General features: G+C 35.0%; 3 protein-coding genes and 1 long non-coding RNA gene across 7 annotated transcripts; 1 reads left to right on the top strand and 3 right to left on the bottom strand.

Annotated features, from left to right (window-relative positions):
• Nucleotides 1–1,380: 1,380 nt before the first annotated feature.
• On the bottom strand, nt 1,381–2,280 carry LOC140837785 (uncharacterized). Its single transcript, XR_012119458.1, has 3 exons — nt 2,136–2,280; nt 1,972–2,047; nt 1,381–1,775 (listed from the first exon to the last, which is right to left on the bottom strand). It is a non-coding gene; the product is annotated as an uncharacterized lncRNA (long non-coding RNA).
• Nucleotides 2,281–3,171: 891 nt separating this feature from the next.
• LOC140838522 (pyruvate dehydrogenase E1 component subunit beta-3, chloroplastic-like) lies at nt 3,172–6,392 on the bottom strand. 3 transcript variants are annotated; one of them, XM_073204887.1, is made up of 4 exons: nt 6,053–6,392; nt 5,302–5,384; nt 5,135–5,169; nt 3,172–4,416 (listed from the first exon to the last, which is right to left on the bottom strand). In XM_073204887.1, exons 1-4 carry the CDS (start codon nt 6,144–6,146, stop codon nt 3,444–3,446), a joined length of 1,185 nt encoding a protein of 394 aa, XP_073060988.1. In that variant the 5' UTR covers nt 6,147–6,392; the 3' UTR covers nt 3,172–3,443. The 3 variants fall into 3 exon arrangements, with proteins under 3 accessions (XP_073060988.1, XP_073060985.1, XP_073060986.1); XM_073204884.1 differs by having other exon boundaries at nt 5,135–5,175; nt 5,302–5,400; nt 6,054–6,391; XM_073204885.1 differs by having other exon boundaries at nt 5,135–5,175; nt 6,053–6,390.
• A 485-nt stretch (nt 6,393–6,877) lies between these two features.
• Nucleotides 6,878–12,446, bottom strand: LOC140838521 (bystin-like). Of its 2 annotated transcripts, none has more exons than XM_073204882.1 (11): nt 12,046–12,446; nt 11,207–11,333; nt 10,417–10,468; nt 9,955–10,282; nt 9,226–9,305; nt 8,513–8,560; nt 8,177–8,323; nt 7,850–7,922; nt 7,697–7,772; nt 7,191–7,298; nt 6,878–7,105 (listed from the first exon to the last, which is right to left on the bottom strand). In XM_073204882.1, exons 1-10 carry the CDS (start codon nt 12,379–12,381, stop codon nt 7,219–7,221), a joined length of 1,347 nt encoding a protein of 448 aa, XP_073060983.1. In that variant the 5' UTR covers nt 12,382–12,446; the 3' UTR covers nt 6,878–7,105; nt 7,191–7,218. The 2 variants fall into 2 exon arrangements, with proteins under 2 accessions (XP_073060983.1, XP_073060984.1); XM_073204883.1 differs by having other exon boundaries at nt 7,191–7,292.
• A 1,715-nt stretch (nt 12,447–14,161) lies between these two features.
• Nucleotides 14,162–18,228, top strand: LOC140838520 (probable sugar phosphate/phosphate translocator At3g14410). The gene is made up of 7 exons (XM_073204880.1): nt 14,162–14,424; nt 16,355–16,462; nt 16,542–16,576; nt 16,722–16,834; nt 16,955–17,216; nt 17,300–17,568; nt 17,785–18,228. Exons 1-7 carry the CDS (start codon nt 14,323–14,325, stop codon nt 17,901–17,903), a joined length of 1,008 nt encoding a protein of 335 aa, XP_073060981.1. The 5' UTR covers nt 14,162–14,322; the 3' UTR covers nt 17,904–18,228.
• The last annotated feature ends 877 nt before the right edge of the window (nt 18,229–19,105 follow it).

Here is a 19,105-nt window from a genome sequence, read left to right as displayed (position 1 = left end):
TAATCCGTGAGACGGGTCAACCCTACCCATATTCACAATAAAAAGTAATACTCTTAGCATAAAAAGTAATACTTATTCATAGGTGACCCAAATAAGAGATACGTCTCACAAATACGACCCGTGAGACCGTCTCACACAAGTTTTTGCCTACTAAATTAGTAATCTTTCAACTTTAAGCCACGTGATTTAGGACGTTTTGTTGTGCGTTTGTGTATTGCTACTGACAACAATTTTAAGCAAAACAATAATATACGTTAATTATAATTTTTCAAAGGGAAATTTAATCCTTATAATTCACGACGACAGAGACGTGATAGAGCCTCACGAAAGGAGACAGTAGCGAATCTTCCAGTTTGTAACGTAGATTATACATTTTTATTTTCTCGAGATATTTTCATATGAAGAAAAACATTATCGACTAAATTATATGTCTTATCTATGTAACAGTTTGCGGGGAGGAATAAAATTTTGAGTGGGTATCATGTGAGACCGTCTCACGGACTTTAATCTGTGAGACGGGTCAACCCTACTCATATTCACAATAAAAAGTCTTAATTAGCATAAAAAGTAATATTTTTTCGTGAATGACCCAAATAAGAAATCCGTCTCACAAATAAGACTCGTGAGACCGTTTCACACAAGTTTTTGCCTAAAATTTTTTCAGCGATTGTTGCGTGGGAAAAAATCAAGGAAAAATAAAAGTTAACATATTAAAACCAGTTGACCAAAACCCAAAATTGAACGGTAAAATATATTGGACGAGGGAAATTTTATTACACGAGCTCATGTTCACATTCGTTTTGAACAAAAATAGCCATCATTGTAGTAAAAGAAATGTCTGATAGAAGTATTAGTTTGTGTAATTAGAATTAAACTAAAATTAATTTCATCAGTAGACAATTTAAATAAGAGTAGGTCTCATGTGAGACCGTCTCACGGATCTTAATCCGTGAGACGGGTCAACCCTACCCATATTCACAATAAAAAGTAATACTTTTAGCATAAAAAGTAATACTTTTTCATGGATGACCCAAATAAGAGATCCGTCTCACAAATATAACCCGTGAGACCGTCTCACACAAGTTTTTGCCTTTAAATAAAGTGGTATAATAATTTTTATGTCATAATAATTTTCTTTAATATTCTGCATCCAATTTCTAATTATCCATGTTCGTATTTTTCATCTTAAATTGGATTAATTAGTTTGATGAAATAAAAAATAAAAAATCAATGCATTTCATTTAATAATACTGCAAATAATTAATGCCGGAGGTTCCTGTGTACACATATACAATCACTAAGCTGTCTTTGTAGACATCATTTGACTCGTTGACGAGGATGATGAACTATATATAATATATGGATGATATATTCGAATAATATAATATTTTATAACAATAATCATTTGTAGAGCTTGAGTCAAACGACGTGTTAACTAGAAATTTAGGCATAGAAATTGAGAAGAGGGCGTTAATATGGACCGTAAGGTGTGAGTAAATGTGGTCTGGGATGGGCAAATCCAGCATGCATATTGGGAAGAAAGGGAAACCTGGTATCATTGTTTCCGTAACCAATGGGTTTAATTTCTTTAGCTGCAGGAGGGTCGCTTTTCTTACCACTGCTCGCGGTCATGTATAGGTTCTCCGAGCATTGTCCGAACTGGAACCATAGGAGCGTTACGCGGCTCGATCTCCCGATCTTCTTCAAGAGTCTCTTTGGATCGCCTACTCCAGATATCTCCACAACACCATTTTGATCCATTTTGAAGCGTGCCCCTATGTTCATCATGAATTAATGATGTTCAGTTTCAACCACATTTTGCTAGTAAATAATAAAAAGGAAAAATAACGTACACGTTTTTCTATTAAAAAGAAATTAAATAAAGTATTACTTTTATTATCGATATAATTGATCTTTTTAAAAAATAAGAATCCATGAAATTAATTAAACTGTGTCATAAACTCATAATACCTTTGCAATTCTTCAGTGCTACTAATACTCCTTTTTGCCATCCCAGTCTACTAGAATCCACCTTAATAATAATTGTCTGAAAAGACAACAAGGTATAAATAAATCATAAAATCATTTTGAAAAAAAAGAAAGAAGAATATACTCTATATATCTATGTAAATCACCATGAAAGCGCCGAGGTTGAGATTGTGAAGGTCTGTTAAAGGTTTTTGCAGGCAGGTCGCCATGACGACTTGCGACGTCGCTCGGACCATGGGTCTCAACAATGTTTTGAACATGATCTTGCCAACTTTAACAGTACTCCTGGCTGTTTTTTTGTATACATTCTCCACAAAATTCATTGTTGAGCAAGAACTGATGAACTGCTTCTCAAAATATAATAGAGATCAGTATTCTTACCAACTGAGATGCATAAAACATGATTATATATATATATATACTTCACAATCGTTATCACAAAAAAACCCTAAAAATGATATTACCCGATTAGGAAAGATCCGGTAAGGAAGGAAGATCTTGAAGAAATATGAAAGAAACTTTTGAACAGGTGATAAAATATGTGTGTGTGTGTAATTAGTTTATGAAATGATGGTGGTAGTATTTTCATTTGAAAATTAATTTATTTGATTAATGAGATAAAAGTATTATTCTAATTTAGAAAATAGACACGCCAAGAGACAAAATAAATTCTTTATATATAGTATAGATTTATAATTAAAAAAAATCTTTTTTATTGTTTTCTAAATATTATGGATTTTATTTCACGGCCGTTTTGAAACACAACCAATTTAGGAGCTTTACAATTGACTGGAATATAATTTGGATCTTGCCAAGATAGCAATATATTGACCTTTTAATTCTTTATTGACATGGAATATATGTTGTTATTAATTAGGCAAGCAAATTTTCATTTGATTAAATTCCAATTAGATTAGGAAGTTAACCGATTAATTAAACGCCAATTCATGAATAAAATTGTGGAGCAATATATATTTTTTTAATTTTTTTTCTATGAGAAATGTTACATGTACAACCAAATTCTGTACAATGATTCCTAGGCACACAAAAAAAAAAAATCAATAGAAAAAAATTATTTATCAAATATCTTTATATATTTAAAATAAAATCTTATTATATAATATCGAAATCTCACGATATAATAGCAAAATCTCATAATATAAATGTTATAAATGTGGCTAGTGGATCCAAATGCAATATTTGCATATATACCAAGAATAAATGACAATATAATCCAAATTTACAACAAAATGATCACTAAACATAAAAATTTTCCTTCAAAAACTCTGAAATACGTATTGATGATATCCACGTATATTAGTATCTCGTCCAATAACAAAATCCATGGAAGTTGAAACTCGAAAAATTATTGAATATAGGAAGAAAATTACCAAGATTCTGATTCAAAGTGAAAAAGCTGAAACTTGTTTTTGAGTTGAACTCACCCCTACTGCTTATTGACAGAGCTGTTCCACTGCAGTTACAATCTGTGCCGGTTGAACCACTGTCCATTCCTCCAAAGTCCCGGCATAAGGAGTAGGCACGTCCTGAGATGAAAGGCAGATGATTGGAGCATCTAAATAATCATGGAAATTCTCATTTATCGCTGCTGTAAGACTTGCTCCGATGCCACCAGTTCTCATGCACTCCTCAACAATAAGCACTCTGTGTGTTTTCTTGACCGAATTTCCAATAGTATAGAGATCAAAGGGCTTCAAGGACCGGATATCAATCACCTCGGGATCATAACCTTTGTTGACTAGAGTCTTGGCGGCTTGCATCACATGGTATCTCATCCGAGAGTAGGTCAAGATTGTAACATGCTGGCCAGGCCTCACCATTTCTGCCTCTTCGAGAGACAACACATACTCTTCATCGGGAATTCTCTCCTTGAGGTTGTAAAGAAGCACATGCTCAAAAAGAACTACTGGGTTCTCACTACGGATTGCAGCTTTCATGAGACCTTTGGCATTATATGGAGTCGAACAAGCAACCATCTGTATACCGGGAATTGACTGAAAATAGGATTCGAGCCTCTGTGAATGCTCAGCCCCGAGTTGGCGCCCAACCCCTCCTGGTCCACGAATCACAGTTGGAATTGTGAACTGCCCGCCTGAGGTATAGTGTAGCATGCCACAGTTGTCTGATATTTGGTTGAAGGCCAATAGAAGAAATCCCATATTCATGCCTTCAATTACAGGTCTTAGCCCTGTCATGGCAGCCCCTACAGCCATGCCTGTAAAAGAATTTTCGGCAATGGGTGTATCAAGCACTCGAAGATCTCCAAATTTCTTAGCAAGGTCTTTTGTGACTTTGTATGACCCTCCATAATGGCCCACATCTTCACCCATGACGCAAACTCGAGGATCGCGTTCCATTTCTTCCTCTAATCCTTCTCTAAGAGCTTCAAACAGCAAAAGTTTGTGCCTGAAGAAGCAAAACATTAATGTGGCACTTCTCAAGTTTCCATAAGTACACATAAAACTATTGGAAAAGAATTATACTATTTAAAACTTAAATGGCATGCCACAACATATTTCTGGGTTGACCAAGTAGGGCAGAGAAGTAAACGTGATTTTTAATACTTATATGTAGATAAAGATGCACCCATATTCCAATGCGCAAGACATGATGTATTTTAAGTTACTATGCATTTTTCATTAAATAAAAACTAAGATCCTCCGAGCCAAGTAATATCAAAAGCCCAATTCGCCACAAGATTTAAATTGGTTGTTTTCTAATGACAACCTAAACTACCACCACTTTGGTATACCAAAACAAGTCACGATGGGATCTCTCTCTTTAGTCGTTCCTTCAAACATGGTATAAGTGGCTTGTCCTTTATGGACGTCAACTCGCAATTGAAACCTCGAGTTGCACAAAATGTGGACCCTTTGGGATGAAAAGGTTTACCCGCAACTAAGAAAGCTTATGCTCACGTGGTCTCTGATACAAATCTAGACTAGTTTGTAATCAAATTGAGTATGTTTCGTATTGTCCGTCCGAACTCCGTCAGCTCATTATCTAAGACGTAATTTTTTCTCACATTCCAGCTGAGATAATCCAAAATTGGAACATTAAGTGGAAGTACATGCATGAGAACAAGAAGATTTTCAGAGTTGGGAAGGGAATTTCAGAACTTCACCCAGTTTTTGAAGCCGCCAAGGTAGGATTTTCAGCCTGCGCCTGAAAATTCAACAAGCGATACAAAAGCCAACTTCAGATAAGAGAATCCATTGGTTAAACTATCAAAATCACAGGAAAAAAAAACAAAACAAAAAAAATCAAAGAGTTCATAATCATCACGCTAACCACAACTGCTTTAGCAATCATTTTTCCCGTCTTGCGAGCTCCGTGAATCCGACCATTAACAAACCTTACATCAAATCGGGTAGCTGATGGAAACAAAGCGGATAACAAACACAAAATGAACACTAGGCTCTGTCAATTTATTGTACACACTGAAAAAGAGAGGGAAAGCACATAATTATGAAATTCAAAGATCATGAACAAACCCATGATTCTTTAGAAAGCACAAAGCAACTAATTCATTAAACAAGTTCAATAAAACCACGTAGAGTTTCATATTGTTATCAAGCAAAAAGTAAAATAAAATCATTTTTAATTATCTAGACAATTCTTGGATTGAACCTTCTTCAGGGAAAATCACATTTGGTTACTTTATAAATACTCTAGTCTTTTGGGATTAAATGAAGCAAAATGCCCAACAAACTAGGATAGTGTAGTTACTATTCGTTTCAAAATCCTTGAGAAAAGCCGAACGAGAATTGACCACGATCTCTGTCCAGACCAAAACGCTTTCAGTAAATTACAAAGATCTCCAACCAGAATGTGCGCTTGGGGGGTTCAGTCTCCCATCTCTGGGTTGAAACCAAAGATTGAATCTTTTGTAATTAACACACGGGTTTTTAGTCAACATTTTCTCTTAGGAGTACTCAGCACATTTGATGTCTCACAGGGTTCTAAAATCAAATCCCATCACGACTGAAATTGTGCAAAACAAATCCAATGAAACAGAAAGACAAAAGAAAAAGCAAGATACCCGGAAGAGAATAAACAGAGAATCTATTAGAAAGATCCGACATAGTAACTGAAGCTGGAGATGCCATTCCAACAGATTGCAACATTGCAGCCATGAAGAATAAGGCACGGCGAGTGAAAGAACAGGGAATGAGAAATGGTAAAATGCAGGAAAAAAATGCTTATATAAAAGGGATTGCAGAGGGAAGAGGGCGGATGAATCGATGTGAAAATGGGGCAAATTTCAAGGGAAGGAGAATTTGGAATGACGACGGAACCGAAGGATCCATCCCTTTATTCTTGCTTGATTGTGTTGTGTGCATCAGCATGTGTCGCCAACTTTACCAATACTCATCCAACCTTATTTTATCCCTCAAGAAATCCATAATTTTGTAACATAATACTTCAATTTATTTGTATTTAAAATAATAAATGTCAATTATATTAAAAAAAGTAAAAATTTTAGTTCATATATCTAAAATTATATTTGGATTGTGTTTAAGAACTACAATTTGAACTAAAAAAAATTTGGATTCACTAATAACATGAAAATATTATAATTATAAACTAAAAATTTATAACATATTTAATATATAGTAAATACTATATTTATATATATATATATATATGCCTGTGTGTATACATACATGCTTACATAAACACTCATCAACCATAACATTGACATCTCGATTACACTAACTTATTTTTAACTATATATTGATCAAAGATTTTAATTTATTAACCTTTTTCTCGTCACAAGGAAGACTGGATAAAACCCCTTTTTGCTTGACAATCACTTGTGCTTTCTTCAAAAATTATCTCTCATAAAACTAACCAAATTTGTCTATTGCGTAAAATAACAATAAATCATTTCATCTTAAAACGTTCGCATCTTTAATCTACATATAGACCCAAACAAACTATGAAAATCTTCCTACTACGCTGGCAAACAAATATGAAACTTCTCCCGAATCTTAGCCATCGTACACAGCATATTTATCTTCCCTGTGTCCACACTAACTCGATGAATGTGTCGACTTACCGCTAGACTTTCTTGATGAAAATTTTTTAATGCCTGCATAAAGAGATTGAAAATCATGAAAGTTTCGCTTGATAGCTACAATCATTAGGATGAGGAGTTAGTAGGGAAGACCATTTACCTGCAAGAATCAAGCAATGGTAAGTTGCTCAGTCCTCTTCCATAGGTACATCCGGAATATCAAACCTATCTTCTTGAATTGGTTTAGTAACTGTGGAAATAGGTGTCAGTTATAGGGAGTCAAGGAATGCGTGCAATCAATAAAGAAACGGAGCCAGGGGCATCCAGCACAAAGAGAGAGACCATATGACTCTACAAGTTAAAAAGTTTCAAGGCTATCCAAATCTAAATTCCAGTATCATACTGAGAAACTAAAAATTCAAGGGTATTTATGGTTAGGAAACGGTTATCAGGATTAAAAACAGTGATAACCAAGCAAGCATAATATGGCATAGACGAACAGGATATTGAAAATATTCTTTTATGGGGCGTATATTCATTCGTGCATAAGGACGAAAGTTGCATCGCGATGCTAGCAGCCTAGCACTGATTTTGTTTCCAAAACAGATAAACAAAATATAATGATAAACTCATTTTATCATATTTCAATAGAGAAAAAAAGGATATATATTGACATAAGATCATCCTCTTTGTCCCCGCGGTTTCGACTGTTGTTTAATTCCCTTAATATTTCCGGAGTAACCTGTATGTGAAGAGAAAAATGAGTCGATAAATCATTTAAAAACTTCCATCAAATAGTAAGAGCTCTGGTCATCTCACTAATTTATGTCTTTGCCTATCAACTAGAGTGTTGAGATTAGCTTTATCTTCCTTTGTCAACTCATTCTTGTACCTGCATCAACACAGCAATCAAACCCAGTCTTTTTTTCGTATGGAATGTGCACACAGACGAGCAGTTTTGTGAAGAATTTAGGCTTCACTGTTAGAAGAGAAAATTTCGTAAATTTTTCTAACTAATAATTGACAATTAGAGGAATCAACATCTAAATAATATATTTTACTGGCATCGGGGGGAGACATGTATAGATGCTAAGGGAGGAGAAAAAATAAAAGGAGAAGCAAGAAAAAATAACCAAAAGAACTAACCTCTGAGCAAATGCGAGAAGTGACTGGTGCCAGATCACAGGCATTGCTCTGGAGTCTTCATGAAATTTCATAAAATGAGCAACTAAAGCATCAAGTACACGATATGGCAATGCATATTTCTTCTCAATTAATAACTTTATGAAATAACTGCAACAAACATAAAATCTAAAATCGTCAACATATACTTTCTGATAAGCTCTTGTGAAACATTGTGGCAAGTAAAAAATATCAAGAGCATAATGGAAAACAGAATGAGTCATCAATAATATCAAGATCTATATGAAGTAGTCCATGTGGGATAATGAAACTCAGGAGTCACTGCACAAGTATAAATACCTTGTTGTTCCACAGTACTCCAGCTCTGCTAGTTTCAACAATGCGACACTGTTACATGCAACAAATATTAAACATGATACATCACAATTCGCAAGTAAGCAAAATGATATGGATTAATAACACGATGAAAATAATACCATAAAAACCAAAAATCCCCCTCCCCCTCCCCCTCCCCCCCCCCAAAAAAAAAACAAATGTGTTTTTCAACAATTAACATGTTTGTATGTCAAGCTCCGTCAAATGTCTGAGACATTTAAAAGTGGCAATCAAGCATTTCAAACTTTTCAAGCTGTTTGAATCAAATGTATTCAAAGAACACCGAGCAACCATGGTGAAGAGCTCATATTAATAAAACAGAGGCTGACAACCTCAAAATGAAATGTAAAAGGGATTCCGAAAGGTAATATGAATTTAGCATCAAAGTAAGCAGCTCTGCATTCAATAAAACCTCCAATGATGTAGCGAAATTATTCATGGAATAATGGAAACAAAATGACAGATTTTTCCCGTAAGATTTTTTTCCCATTGTTGACAGAAATTTGATTCTTGGTCACTATATGATTATATCAGATCAATAAACATTTAAAATTTTGCCTAATCATGTGGAATAGCTATTATAACACTAAGAGCATTGATGCAACTGCTTTTAGGGCGGTATATTTGTGATCTAAAAGTGAAAAGTAGAGCGATTTAGATTAAGGTCACAAGCATACCTAGAATGAAGTGGAGGGATTGAATTTTTCTCAATAATGCTCCCAACAATGACAGCCTCCCTTAAAGAGCATGTATTTGACTGGAAAATAAAAGGTTTCTCTTAAAAATCAACCGATGTTCATATGAAGAAAACTGTGGTATGCATTCATGCGTAAAATTTTTTTAATAGTAACACCCAGAAATTGCAACACAGAAAAAGGTGAAAAAGTTTCTAGAAAATGTAGGCAAATGGCTCACTTCTCTCTTCAAAATTCATCCTGAAACATAAAAATCAGCAACCTATTATCCATGGAAAAGAATGGCAAACGCCTCAATTGAAGCCCTAATTGACACTTGGTAAGTATCCATTATACGAACCATTGCAACCCGGAGCATGAAATCAGTAAGTCGGCTCACTTACATTGAAATGAACGTTATGACACCAGTGACATTTTATTAAAGGTGCGGTTGTTATCACTGATATATAAAAGGTCATTTCTTGCTTTTTTGCCTGACTTAGCCAAATTGTCGAACTAAATGCACAAAGAACATGCTGAACAACCAGAGGTTAAGGTTTTACTTATCTAGTAAAATCATATGCCAGTAAAGAACTTTGCACGTGTAACAGGCACACTGGCACAAGAGGAAACTCAAGTGTGCTTGAGGATAAATTGGGCCGTCAATCCAGTTATCAAAATCAAGAACCAATTATAATGAACTAATGAATCAATTGGCGATGTATTAGATACCTCACATAACGGAAGTAAGATTCCTTTATTAAAAGCAGCTGGTTTATAGAGAGCCTTTTTTAAAGATTGATACAAAGCAAAGTGCAGCCTCTTATTCTTTCGAATGTCTTCTCTCACACGTGGCAGCAAGACAAACTTGTAGAACCGTTCCACTTTCTTGACACCCAAATTAGAAGCAAATATTCTAGTGGTTTGATACATTGCATTAGGAGACCATTTCTCTGGTTCAGTCAAGTACAGGACTTCTTCCCAGAGTTGCATAGAAGGTATATGCTTGAAGGCTTTTGGCACCTTACCAGAGGTGTATTTACTGAGTAGCTTGCCCACCCTGCAGAAAACACATATTACCGACATATTACCGATCACTGTGGCACCAAAAAAGGAAAATAATAATAATAATGGAAAAGAGAAGGACGAGACATCCAACAGTTTAACATTAAAAGAATAAGATAAATGGCATACCCCTTGTATAGTTCCACAATGGAATCATCTAATTTAGGCATTGCCTGCGCTCCTACAACCAAACAAGTGAAACCGAAAATAGTAAAAAGTTGTCATGACTCTTTTCATTATACGATAAGCATCCCAACAATGTAACACTGGTAAAGTGTCAAGGTCAGTTGAAACTACATCTTCACCTCCTACATAAAACAAACTAAAACAAACTGAGAATGTGACACACGTTTGACTATGTTTTCTTAATAACATTTTTGTTGTAAATATCATGTTTATTTAAAATTCACTGGGGTATTTATATCTTAATCAATAATAAGAGGATTATATTGATTCCTTATTTCAGGGAAAATCATTCAGTTACGTTTCGGAATGAGACATTTTTTATTTTAGATTAGATGTCATGTTTTGATGCGTAGACCGTTCAGTTTTTCCTATGATTATTTCATACTAATAAATATGGAGTATTGATTCAATACAGTACAATAATAGATTAGTTTTGAGAGATATCAATAGCAATATAAAATATTAATTGTATTTGGGAGAGTGAAAATGTGTTTTCAGAAAGAACAATAAATTTTTACAAGGATGTGTTTATTATTTGTGTTTATAGGAAATGTCAACATTGCCAAAACACTCCCAGAAAAGATAAACAGACATGGCCAAAGGCTTCCGAAATCTTACCACAGTATATTAAAAATTAAAAATCAATAAAAAGAGAGGCTAAAAAATCATTAAGATATACAGGGGTAATTATATAAAGATCAGGAAAGTATTCGTGAGGATACTTGAATCAGACCTGAAGAAACTTGGGCATCTTTTTCTTTGATCTTCTCGACAATGATGTCGGCCAATGTGTGATGAGGACGATCATCTTTAGAAAAGAAGGCCTCAAGCAGCTTTTCATCTTCTTCATCAATCTTATCCTATTTGATCAAACAAATAGGATAATATTAAAAGCAAATGTAACAATTTACTAAAAGTGATTTCAAGGATAAGAAAAAAAGGAATATGACATAAATTTATTCTATAATCGATCAAAGATTCAAAAGACAGCTAAGTTTTATGAACAAATATCCTATGGCAAACAGACTGACTGGCGTCCCTTATCAAAATATGAAGGATTGGGAAATATATCGAATCTGCAATGAAGTGCTGAAACACATATACATACCGTGCAACAGAGATATCCATCGAGTCTTTGAATTTCAAATTAACAAAGGCCTTTAAAAATAATTGGAGGTCAAGAAAAACAATTGTTCATCTCTCAGAAAGAAAATCAAGAAATAAATCGAGCATTGAGTTCAAATTTTAGCTGAAATGAAGCTCCACTCCTGACAGAATTAGGAAACGTGCATTTCGGATATTATGAACACCTTCCTCCAACAAGATTCAAATGACAACAGTCAATTCAATCTCTAAAAATTATAATGAACCGCATACGAAATCAAAAAAAGAAACCAAAAAGTAACGACTAAAGACATGATTAATTTGCTCACTGAAATAGATGAAGAACAACAAAGTGACAGATTACAAAATCAAAATTCACGGGTAATTTCAGTAAAAGAATTTTAACCATGGCTCCACTAAATCCGAGCCCCGCGGCTACAGATATGTGAAATAAAACGAAGAGAAAACCTCAAAATCATGTTGCCCAGACTGGATCTCTGACTCGGAAAACCCTTTAAAATAATCCAAATCTTCTTCCTCGTCTCTGATACTGTTTTTAGGGTCGTCCACTTGAGAAAACACGATGCCATTATTCTGGGCATCATTTTTATCTTCTTCTAGTTGAATTTCCTTCTGCTGAATAAGGGCTTCATTGAGAATCTTTGAGCTGACAGCCGACGGCACGAGCCTTTGCTGGAGCTGGTGGTGTTTTGGTGGCTTAGAACGTCGCTTGTAAGAGACGGAATCGGAGGTAAACGGTGAGAAGGGCTCCGGATTCGCGATTCGAGAACGCTTTTTCGACATCGCAGCTGATGGTGGCGGCGGAGCTGAGCAAAAAACCTAGTCTATTGATCTTGTTTTGTAACGACAAGAGGCGGAGAGTGGGTTTTAGAAAAGCCAGTTAATTTGAGTTCGGCCTATTCCTCCAATATTTAAAAAAAAAATTAATATAAAAAAATAATATATTTAAATTTCAAATATATAAAATACATATAAATAATAAACATATATTTAATGAGATTTTAAAAAATTAATTAGCTTTAATACTATTATAATGTTATTTTAACAAATTTCAAAATCAAAAAATATCGTGTATATATATAACCAAAAATAAAATAAAAAAAATTGAACTAATCCAACTGTTTTTTAATCAGTTCACCGGTTCAATACTGATATGAACGACATATAATGATTTTTGAAAGTTGTTCGGACATGATCTATAGCCAGCGTTCAACTAGTTGGTGTCATCCGATTCTGAAAACACTAGTCAAAATAACTTATCGATTTCGTTAACTATTTAAAATTTTTAAAAAAGTTTAAAACTTTTATAACGTGATTTGATAGTAATTTCATTTAAAAACTATAGAATATTTTTTTCTTAGTAGATTAATTGTTTATCATGATTTTAAATTTGCACCATTTTTATCTTTTTTGTATTTTATAAGAGTTAAGATAATTTTATTCGGTGATTGATCAAATATTTTGGTAATTAATGATGAGAAAGAGTTAATAGATTTAATTATGTTTGTTTTTTGAATATGTCTTCTGTGAAACGGTCTCACGAATATTTATCTGTGAGACAGGTCAACCCTATCGATATTCCGATAAAATGTAATATTTTTAACATAAAAAGTAATACTTTTTCATAGATAAATCAAATAAAATATATGTCTTACAAAATACGAACTTCACCCAAATTTTGTGTTTTCTTTCTTACAACAAAAAATGGTGGGACACTACACGCAGCTGGCAATCCAACCAAAGTTGGTTGGGTCGAGACTTGTTCAGACCGTCAAATTGTTGACCAACTTAAAGGCAGGTGATATTATAAAATTCACCTACTTTTCATTTTTCTTTTTTACTTCTATTTAAAAAATTGTTACTATTTATTGTGTCATTATTATAATATCATTACAATTTATTTTTAAATAATTTACATTAATTACGTAATTTAATATATACACATGCATATAATATAAATATGCCGATCTCGCTCGGAAAAATTAGGTGAGTTGAGTGGATAAATTTTTTGAAGGAGATATGTTTTTTTTCTGCATATGCTTGTGATCGAGCAAGATGAATCCGAGCTGGATAATATGTTTACCTGATAACAAAGAACATTACGTGACCACACTGACATTCAGCTATGCACTTAAATTAAAGAAAATGTGTTTAAGTAAATATGTGAAGATTGTTTGTGAGAATGAACAAGTAATGTCTTGATTTTATCACAATTTAAGGTATTTATAGAATAATCGGTGACTACTTCGAGATGCTCGGATGATGGCTATCATGTATAGATATGGTCCATGTTTTGACTTCCGCACGATTTGTGAACCGGTAGGAGATGACAAATCTCTTAATTATCTATGGACATAATCAATGATCATCTAACTTGATTCTCTTGTATTAACCAACGAATGTTTTCCCGGGATCAGTTATGGACTGAGACTCTGGTTCTTCCTTCATCCGGGATCCAGACTCCCCGGTACTTTTGACTGGACCCGCTCGATTGTCCTTTCCCCGCCCGGGCTCAAGGACCCAGACCCGCATATATATATATATATGCGGGTCTGGGTCCTTGAGCCCATATATATAATCTGGAAGCAATTTCTTGTTTTTTTTCTGTTTCTAAAATCCCCTTCAGGTCAAAATTATGTCCGCTGTTCTCCCCTCGAAACTACGATTTTTCTATCACACTTCTCGCTGAATATTTCTGGGTCTGTGGGAGTTTCCGGTGCTGCAATGGCGGATCGGAGTAGAAAATGGGTGAGAGAAGAGTTCGTCACATATGCTTACATTCTCATATACATTGCTCTATCCAGCGGGCAGATCTTCTTCAACAAGGTTATTTCATCTCTACTGTATTTCTCCTTTTTCCACTTCCTACAGTGTACGTTTATGTGAAATAGTCGAATCGATGATCGCGTACTTCTAATTGGCACATTGTCAAACAAGTGATGAGATTTGTGGGTTGTGGATGATGATTTGAATGTGATGGGAAGGATTATATCCGAGGAAATTGTGTTAGGAAGAGCAAAGGGTCGACAATTTAAGCTCCAATTTGGCTAGGATTTCATGGATTTGTTAATTGAATTTGCTTTGAGTTAGAGGAGTAAATGGAAAGCATGTTTCTTGATATGAAATTCGTTTTATAGCGTGGGCATTCAGTTGTCGCAACTTTAAAGCTTGAGTATGGTCGAAGGCAGGAGTAGTTTACTGTGTTAGATGTGCCTTATTTTCACGGGTGATGACAACTCCACAACCGAAAGCCATTGCTATGGTTGATGGAGTTTCTGATAATTTCGCGAGACTTTTTCTCTCAAAATTTTTTTAGGCAATATATGTTGAAGTGTCCTTGTTTTATTGGTTTAGGGAGCTGATATTGAACCATATAATTATATTTTGGTTGGCGATGTCACATGAAATTATATGAAGTATTTTAAATTTGTCACTAGAGTTTATTGAAATAGAATATATAATAGAGTATTTTTTTTTGGAATGATATTTAATTAAAGATATGATTAGACGTGTTTGGGGGAAATTGGGAATAAAAGTGTAATGTTTTGGTTTCATCCAAAAATAAAAAAAGGGTTTGGAAAATGAATCCCGACATCCAAAGTTTCTTTAGGTGATAGAATGATGCCACACAATCACTTGCACAGTAGATTTTAGGTGCAAAATGTTCGCCACTTGAGATCGAAACCACAATAGTCCATAATGTGAACACTGATTGCTTTAGTTATTTCCATTTTCTTAGTCTGCGTCCAATTTCTTAAGAACATTAACATTAGGAGATGATCTTTGCAGGAGAGTCCTATATAAATACTAGCGAATTAAGTTGGACAATATCTCGGATTAACTGAACGCTGCAAATTTTGTTCCATCAAAGTACAACTAACGTTAAATTAGTGTAAATATCTATGAAAGAAAAATTATACTGCCTGTTTTTCACCTCACAGATGTAAGATTGATGGAGCTTTAGTTTTTGTCTCTTTTTTGTTAACAAAAGTGAGACCACTGCTAGATATTTAATTCAGTTTTTGAGAACTGTAGCATAGGTTTGGTTTTGATGGCAAGTGACATTTTCTATGAGAAAGTTTTATATGTCCATACGCTAAAAGGAGTAAACTTGTTGCCCTATGTGCACTGTAAGATACATCTTTGTGCATCTGTGATGAAAATGGTGCTACATGCGATTGTTTGTAGGAGATCTGTGATGAAAATGGTGCTACGTGCTATTGTTTGGGCTTTTTTTTTCGTTCTACTCTGTGAAGAAAAATATCCTAGATCTCATTTCTATTATCCCATGTAAACACTATATTTTCTGCATTCTTTGATTGCAATTGAGACAAATGATAATCATTATTATTTTATGGTATAAATTCTGAACTTAAATGGGTTTTCCAGTATGATAGTTATAGACTCCTAAGAGTTGATGTATATTTCCATTGAGTATAGGATTTCTTGTATTTTTTAGCAAAGTTCCATGGAGTTTTTATTTTCTTTTTATGTGCTATTTTGAGGATTTGAGAAATCAATTCTTGCACCTATTTATTGGAGTTCTTGTGGTGAAGTTTCACTACATACATGAATCACATGACTAGAATGAGGCATTGCTAAGTTGCATACTTTTATCAATTGCATAGAGTGCCTACTTATTGGCTATGTAAGTGAAATGTCATTTATGCACTTTCTATAAGCCTTTGGAAGTACATTTCAGAAGTCACGAAATTGTTCTGCCAAATTTACCTTGTCAAAATATTCTTGAATGCAGTGGGTGTTGTCGTCAAAGGAAATAAACTTCCCGTATCCTCTTGGATTGACGATGCTTCATATGATCTTCTCCTCTGTCTTATGTTTCGTTCTTACCAAGGTTCTCAAGGTAATATATGCACAAATAATACCCATGATCAGGATTTGTCGATTATTGTGTTTTAATATAGATTCCCCCCTTTTTGCAGATTATTAAAGTTGAGGAAGGAATGACTTTGGATATGTGAGCTAGCCCTACCTTTATAGTTATTGTCCTCAAATTTTTTCATGTTTCACCATTTAATTGCATTTATCTTGATCTCACTCGATTTTTTATTCTAGCATCATGGTTTCATTATTGCTAACAACTCAAGTTTTTTATTCTCCAGATATATGTCGTCAGTTATACCTATTGGTGCTATGTTTGCAATGACTCTCTGGCTAGGGAATACTGCTTACCTCTACATATCTGTTGCATTTGCTCAAATGTTGAAAGCAATCAGTAGGTGTTTACTAGTTGCTTCATTGGTGGAACTGTTTTTTAGTCAATGCAACTTTAGTGGCTAAAATTGATTATGATTTGGCCCTCGTACCATTGTTTTGATTTCTGCTACATCTACAGTGCCAGTTGCTGTTTTCATTCTTGGTGTATTCGCTGGACTTGAGGTTATGAGTGTCAAAATGCTTCTTATAATGTCGGTGATCAGTTTTGGTGTTCTGGTGGCTTCTTATGGCGAAATAGATATCAACTGGATTGGTGTTGTTTACCAAATGGGAGGTGTAGTTGGGGAAGCTTTAAGGCTGGTATTTATGGAAATTTTTGTGAAGCGGAAGGGGCTGAAACTGAATCCTATATCTATGATGTACTATGTTAGCCCCTGCAGGCATGTACTTTCATTCTTTAGAATTCCGAGATATGTTCCGATATTATTGCTGTCTTTGAATTGAAATTGGGTCCATGATGCAGTGCTCTTTGTCTCTTAATTCCGTGGATCTTCCTGGAGAAGCCAAGGATGGATGAACAAGGGACTTGGAGCTTCAAACCGCTCATTCTTATTCTAAACTCTCTTTGTACTTTCGCCCTCAATCTTTCAGTTTTCCTTGTCATCTCGCATACAAGTGCTTTGACCATTCGTGTAGCTGGGGTCGTGAAGGACTGGGTAGTAGTTTTACTGTCAGCCCTTCTTTTTGCGGACACAAAATTGACACTGATAAATCTATTTGGTTATGCGGTTGGTAAGTACATCGTTTGCATTCATGCTTCCCCGCTTCCAACTGTTGTAAGGGAGCCTGAAAACGTGATAATGAGTCTACTTTCACTTATTATACTCGATTCTGGATCTTCTACTGATTTTGTTAACTTCACCTTCAGAATTGCTTAATAATTTATTTGAACTTCAACAGTAGCCTGGCATTTTGATAAAATGATGAGAGAAACCTGGACGTTTGCAGCTATTGCAGGGGTAGCTGCATACAATAACCACAAGTTGAAAAAGGAAGCTACTCGTGTTAACACAGAGGAGCCCAGTCAATCAGTTCCGCTCGTTTCATCCTTGTCCTCAAACGAATGAACAAGAATGTCTGCTGCGTCTCGACCATGCTGCTTTAGGTTTGTTGGAAATTTCTGGTGCCTCGCTGCCTAAAGATGGAAAGGGATAACACAAGATTTACTTATGCGGAGAAGCTGCAGCTGACTGGTTTGATTCTTGTTCAGTATAGTGATCTTTGTAGTCTGTCTTCATTGTGTCCTATAGTTTCCAAGATTGATAGTCATCGGGTCAGGACCTGTACGTAAAATTGAGATCGATGACCGTTGTTTTTTTCAGTTTTAACACGAAAAAGGTTGTACACATTTACGATATCAGCCTTCATATGTATGGAACAAACTTTTATAAACGAAGTACGTACTCTTTCTTCATTCTGGATGTTCCAGTTAGCTTGTTAGATAATTTAACAAATCCAAAGAAAATAAACATATAAATCTCTCTAACTACTATCTAACAAAACAAAAATTTTGTCAAATAACCAACTCTGTTTTCTGATATGACGTCTACCAAAAGATTGTCGGTTGATTATTTGAGAAAACTAAATATTATAATTTTTTCGTCGAAAAACTAATCTGCTCGTTTTTAGTCATTAGCCTGTTCGTTTCACAGCTTAATTTCATATCAGTTACAGAACCACTTGCTCTCCCCACATAACTTCTAGTGTCCGTTTGGCTTCGCCTCGTAGTTGCATGCTTCATCTCCTATAAAGCTCTGCATTACTCCAATCCAGTAATACGACAATTCAAAAACTTCCCAAGAAATTAACAATTTGTTAGTCATGGATTCCAATTCAAATCTCCTCCTCGTAATCTTCGTTTTATATTTCTTGGCATCATCTACAGCCGCCTCTGCTCGTAATCTTAGCTTAAAAACGTCCCTTTCGACCCGTCTAAAGTTAGCTGAAGATGGGTCGTCCCCGTGCTGGGATTCGTTACTAGAGCTGCATTCTTGCAGCGGCGAAGTGGTGCTGTTCTTTCTCAATGGAGAGACACATCTCGGACCCAGCTGCTGCAATGCCATAAGAATCATTCAGCACCAGTGCTGGCCTTCCATGCTGGGCTCGCTCGGGATCAGTACGGAGGAAAGTGATATATTACGTGGTTTTTGCGATGCTACTACTGCCAAAGGCGTTGGTGGTGGCTCCGCCAACCCGCCGCCGCCGAGTTTTGGAAGTGCTGCCACCTACCACGTTTAGTCTCCTACGGATATCTACATTATGTAATGTG

Source organism: Primulina eburnea, chromosome 8 (assembly GCF_022965805.1).
Source record: "Primulina eburnea isolate SZY01 chromosome 8, ASM2296580v1, whole genome shotgun sequence".
In the NCBI taxonomy this organism is placed as follows: Eukaryota; Viridiplantae; Streptophyta; class Magnoliopsida; order Lamiales; family Gesneriaceae; genus Primulina; species Primulina eburnea.
The sequence above is the reverse complement of the archived record's forward strand: the minus strand, read 5'-3'. Positions and strand labels throughout refer to the sequence as shown.

Coding starts and splice junctions, on each gene's coding strand:
- LOC140838520 (XM_073204880.1), top strand. CDS start 14,323: ATGGCGGATCGGAGTAGAAAATGGGTGAGAGAAGAGTTCGTCACATAT. Junction 16,835..16,954: donor TCAAATGTTGAAAGCAATCA/GTAGGTGTTTAC, acceptor CTACATCTACAG/TGCCAGTTGCTGTTTTCATT. Junction 17,569..17,784: donor TCTATTTGGTTATGCGGTTG/GTAAGTACATCG, acceptor GGACGTTTGCAG/CTATTGCAGGGGTAGCTGCA.
- LOC140838522 (XM_073204884.1), bottom strand. CDS start 6,146: ATGGCTGCAATGTTGCAATCTGTTGGAATGGCATCTCCAGCTTCAGTT. Junction 5,401..6,053: donor TCTCTGTTTATTCTCTTCCG/GGTATCTTGCTT, acceptor TGTTTGTTATCC/GCTTTGTTTCCATCAGCTAC. Junction 4,417..5,134: donor TTGGCGGCTTCAAAAACTGG/GTGAAGTTCTGA, acceptor TTGCTTCTTCAG/GCACAAACTTTTGCTGTTTG.
- LOC140838521 (XM_073204882.1), bottom strand. CDS start 12,381: ATGTCGAAAAAGCGTTCTCGAATCGCGAATCCGGAGCCCTTCTCACCG. Junction 11,334..12,045: donor CTGGGCAACATGATTTTGAG/GTTTTCTCTTCG, acceptor TTGATCAAATAG/GATAAGATTGATGAAGAAGA. Junction 8,324..8,512: donor GAGTACTGTGGAACAACAAG/GTATTTATACTT, acceptor TGTTTGTTGCAG/TTATTTCATAAAGTTATTAA.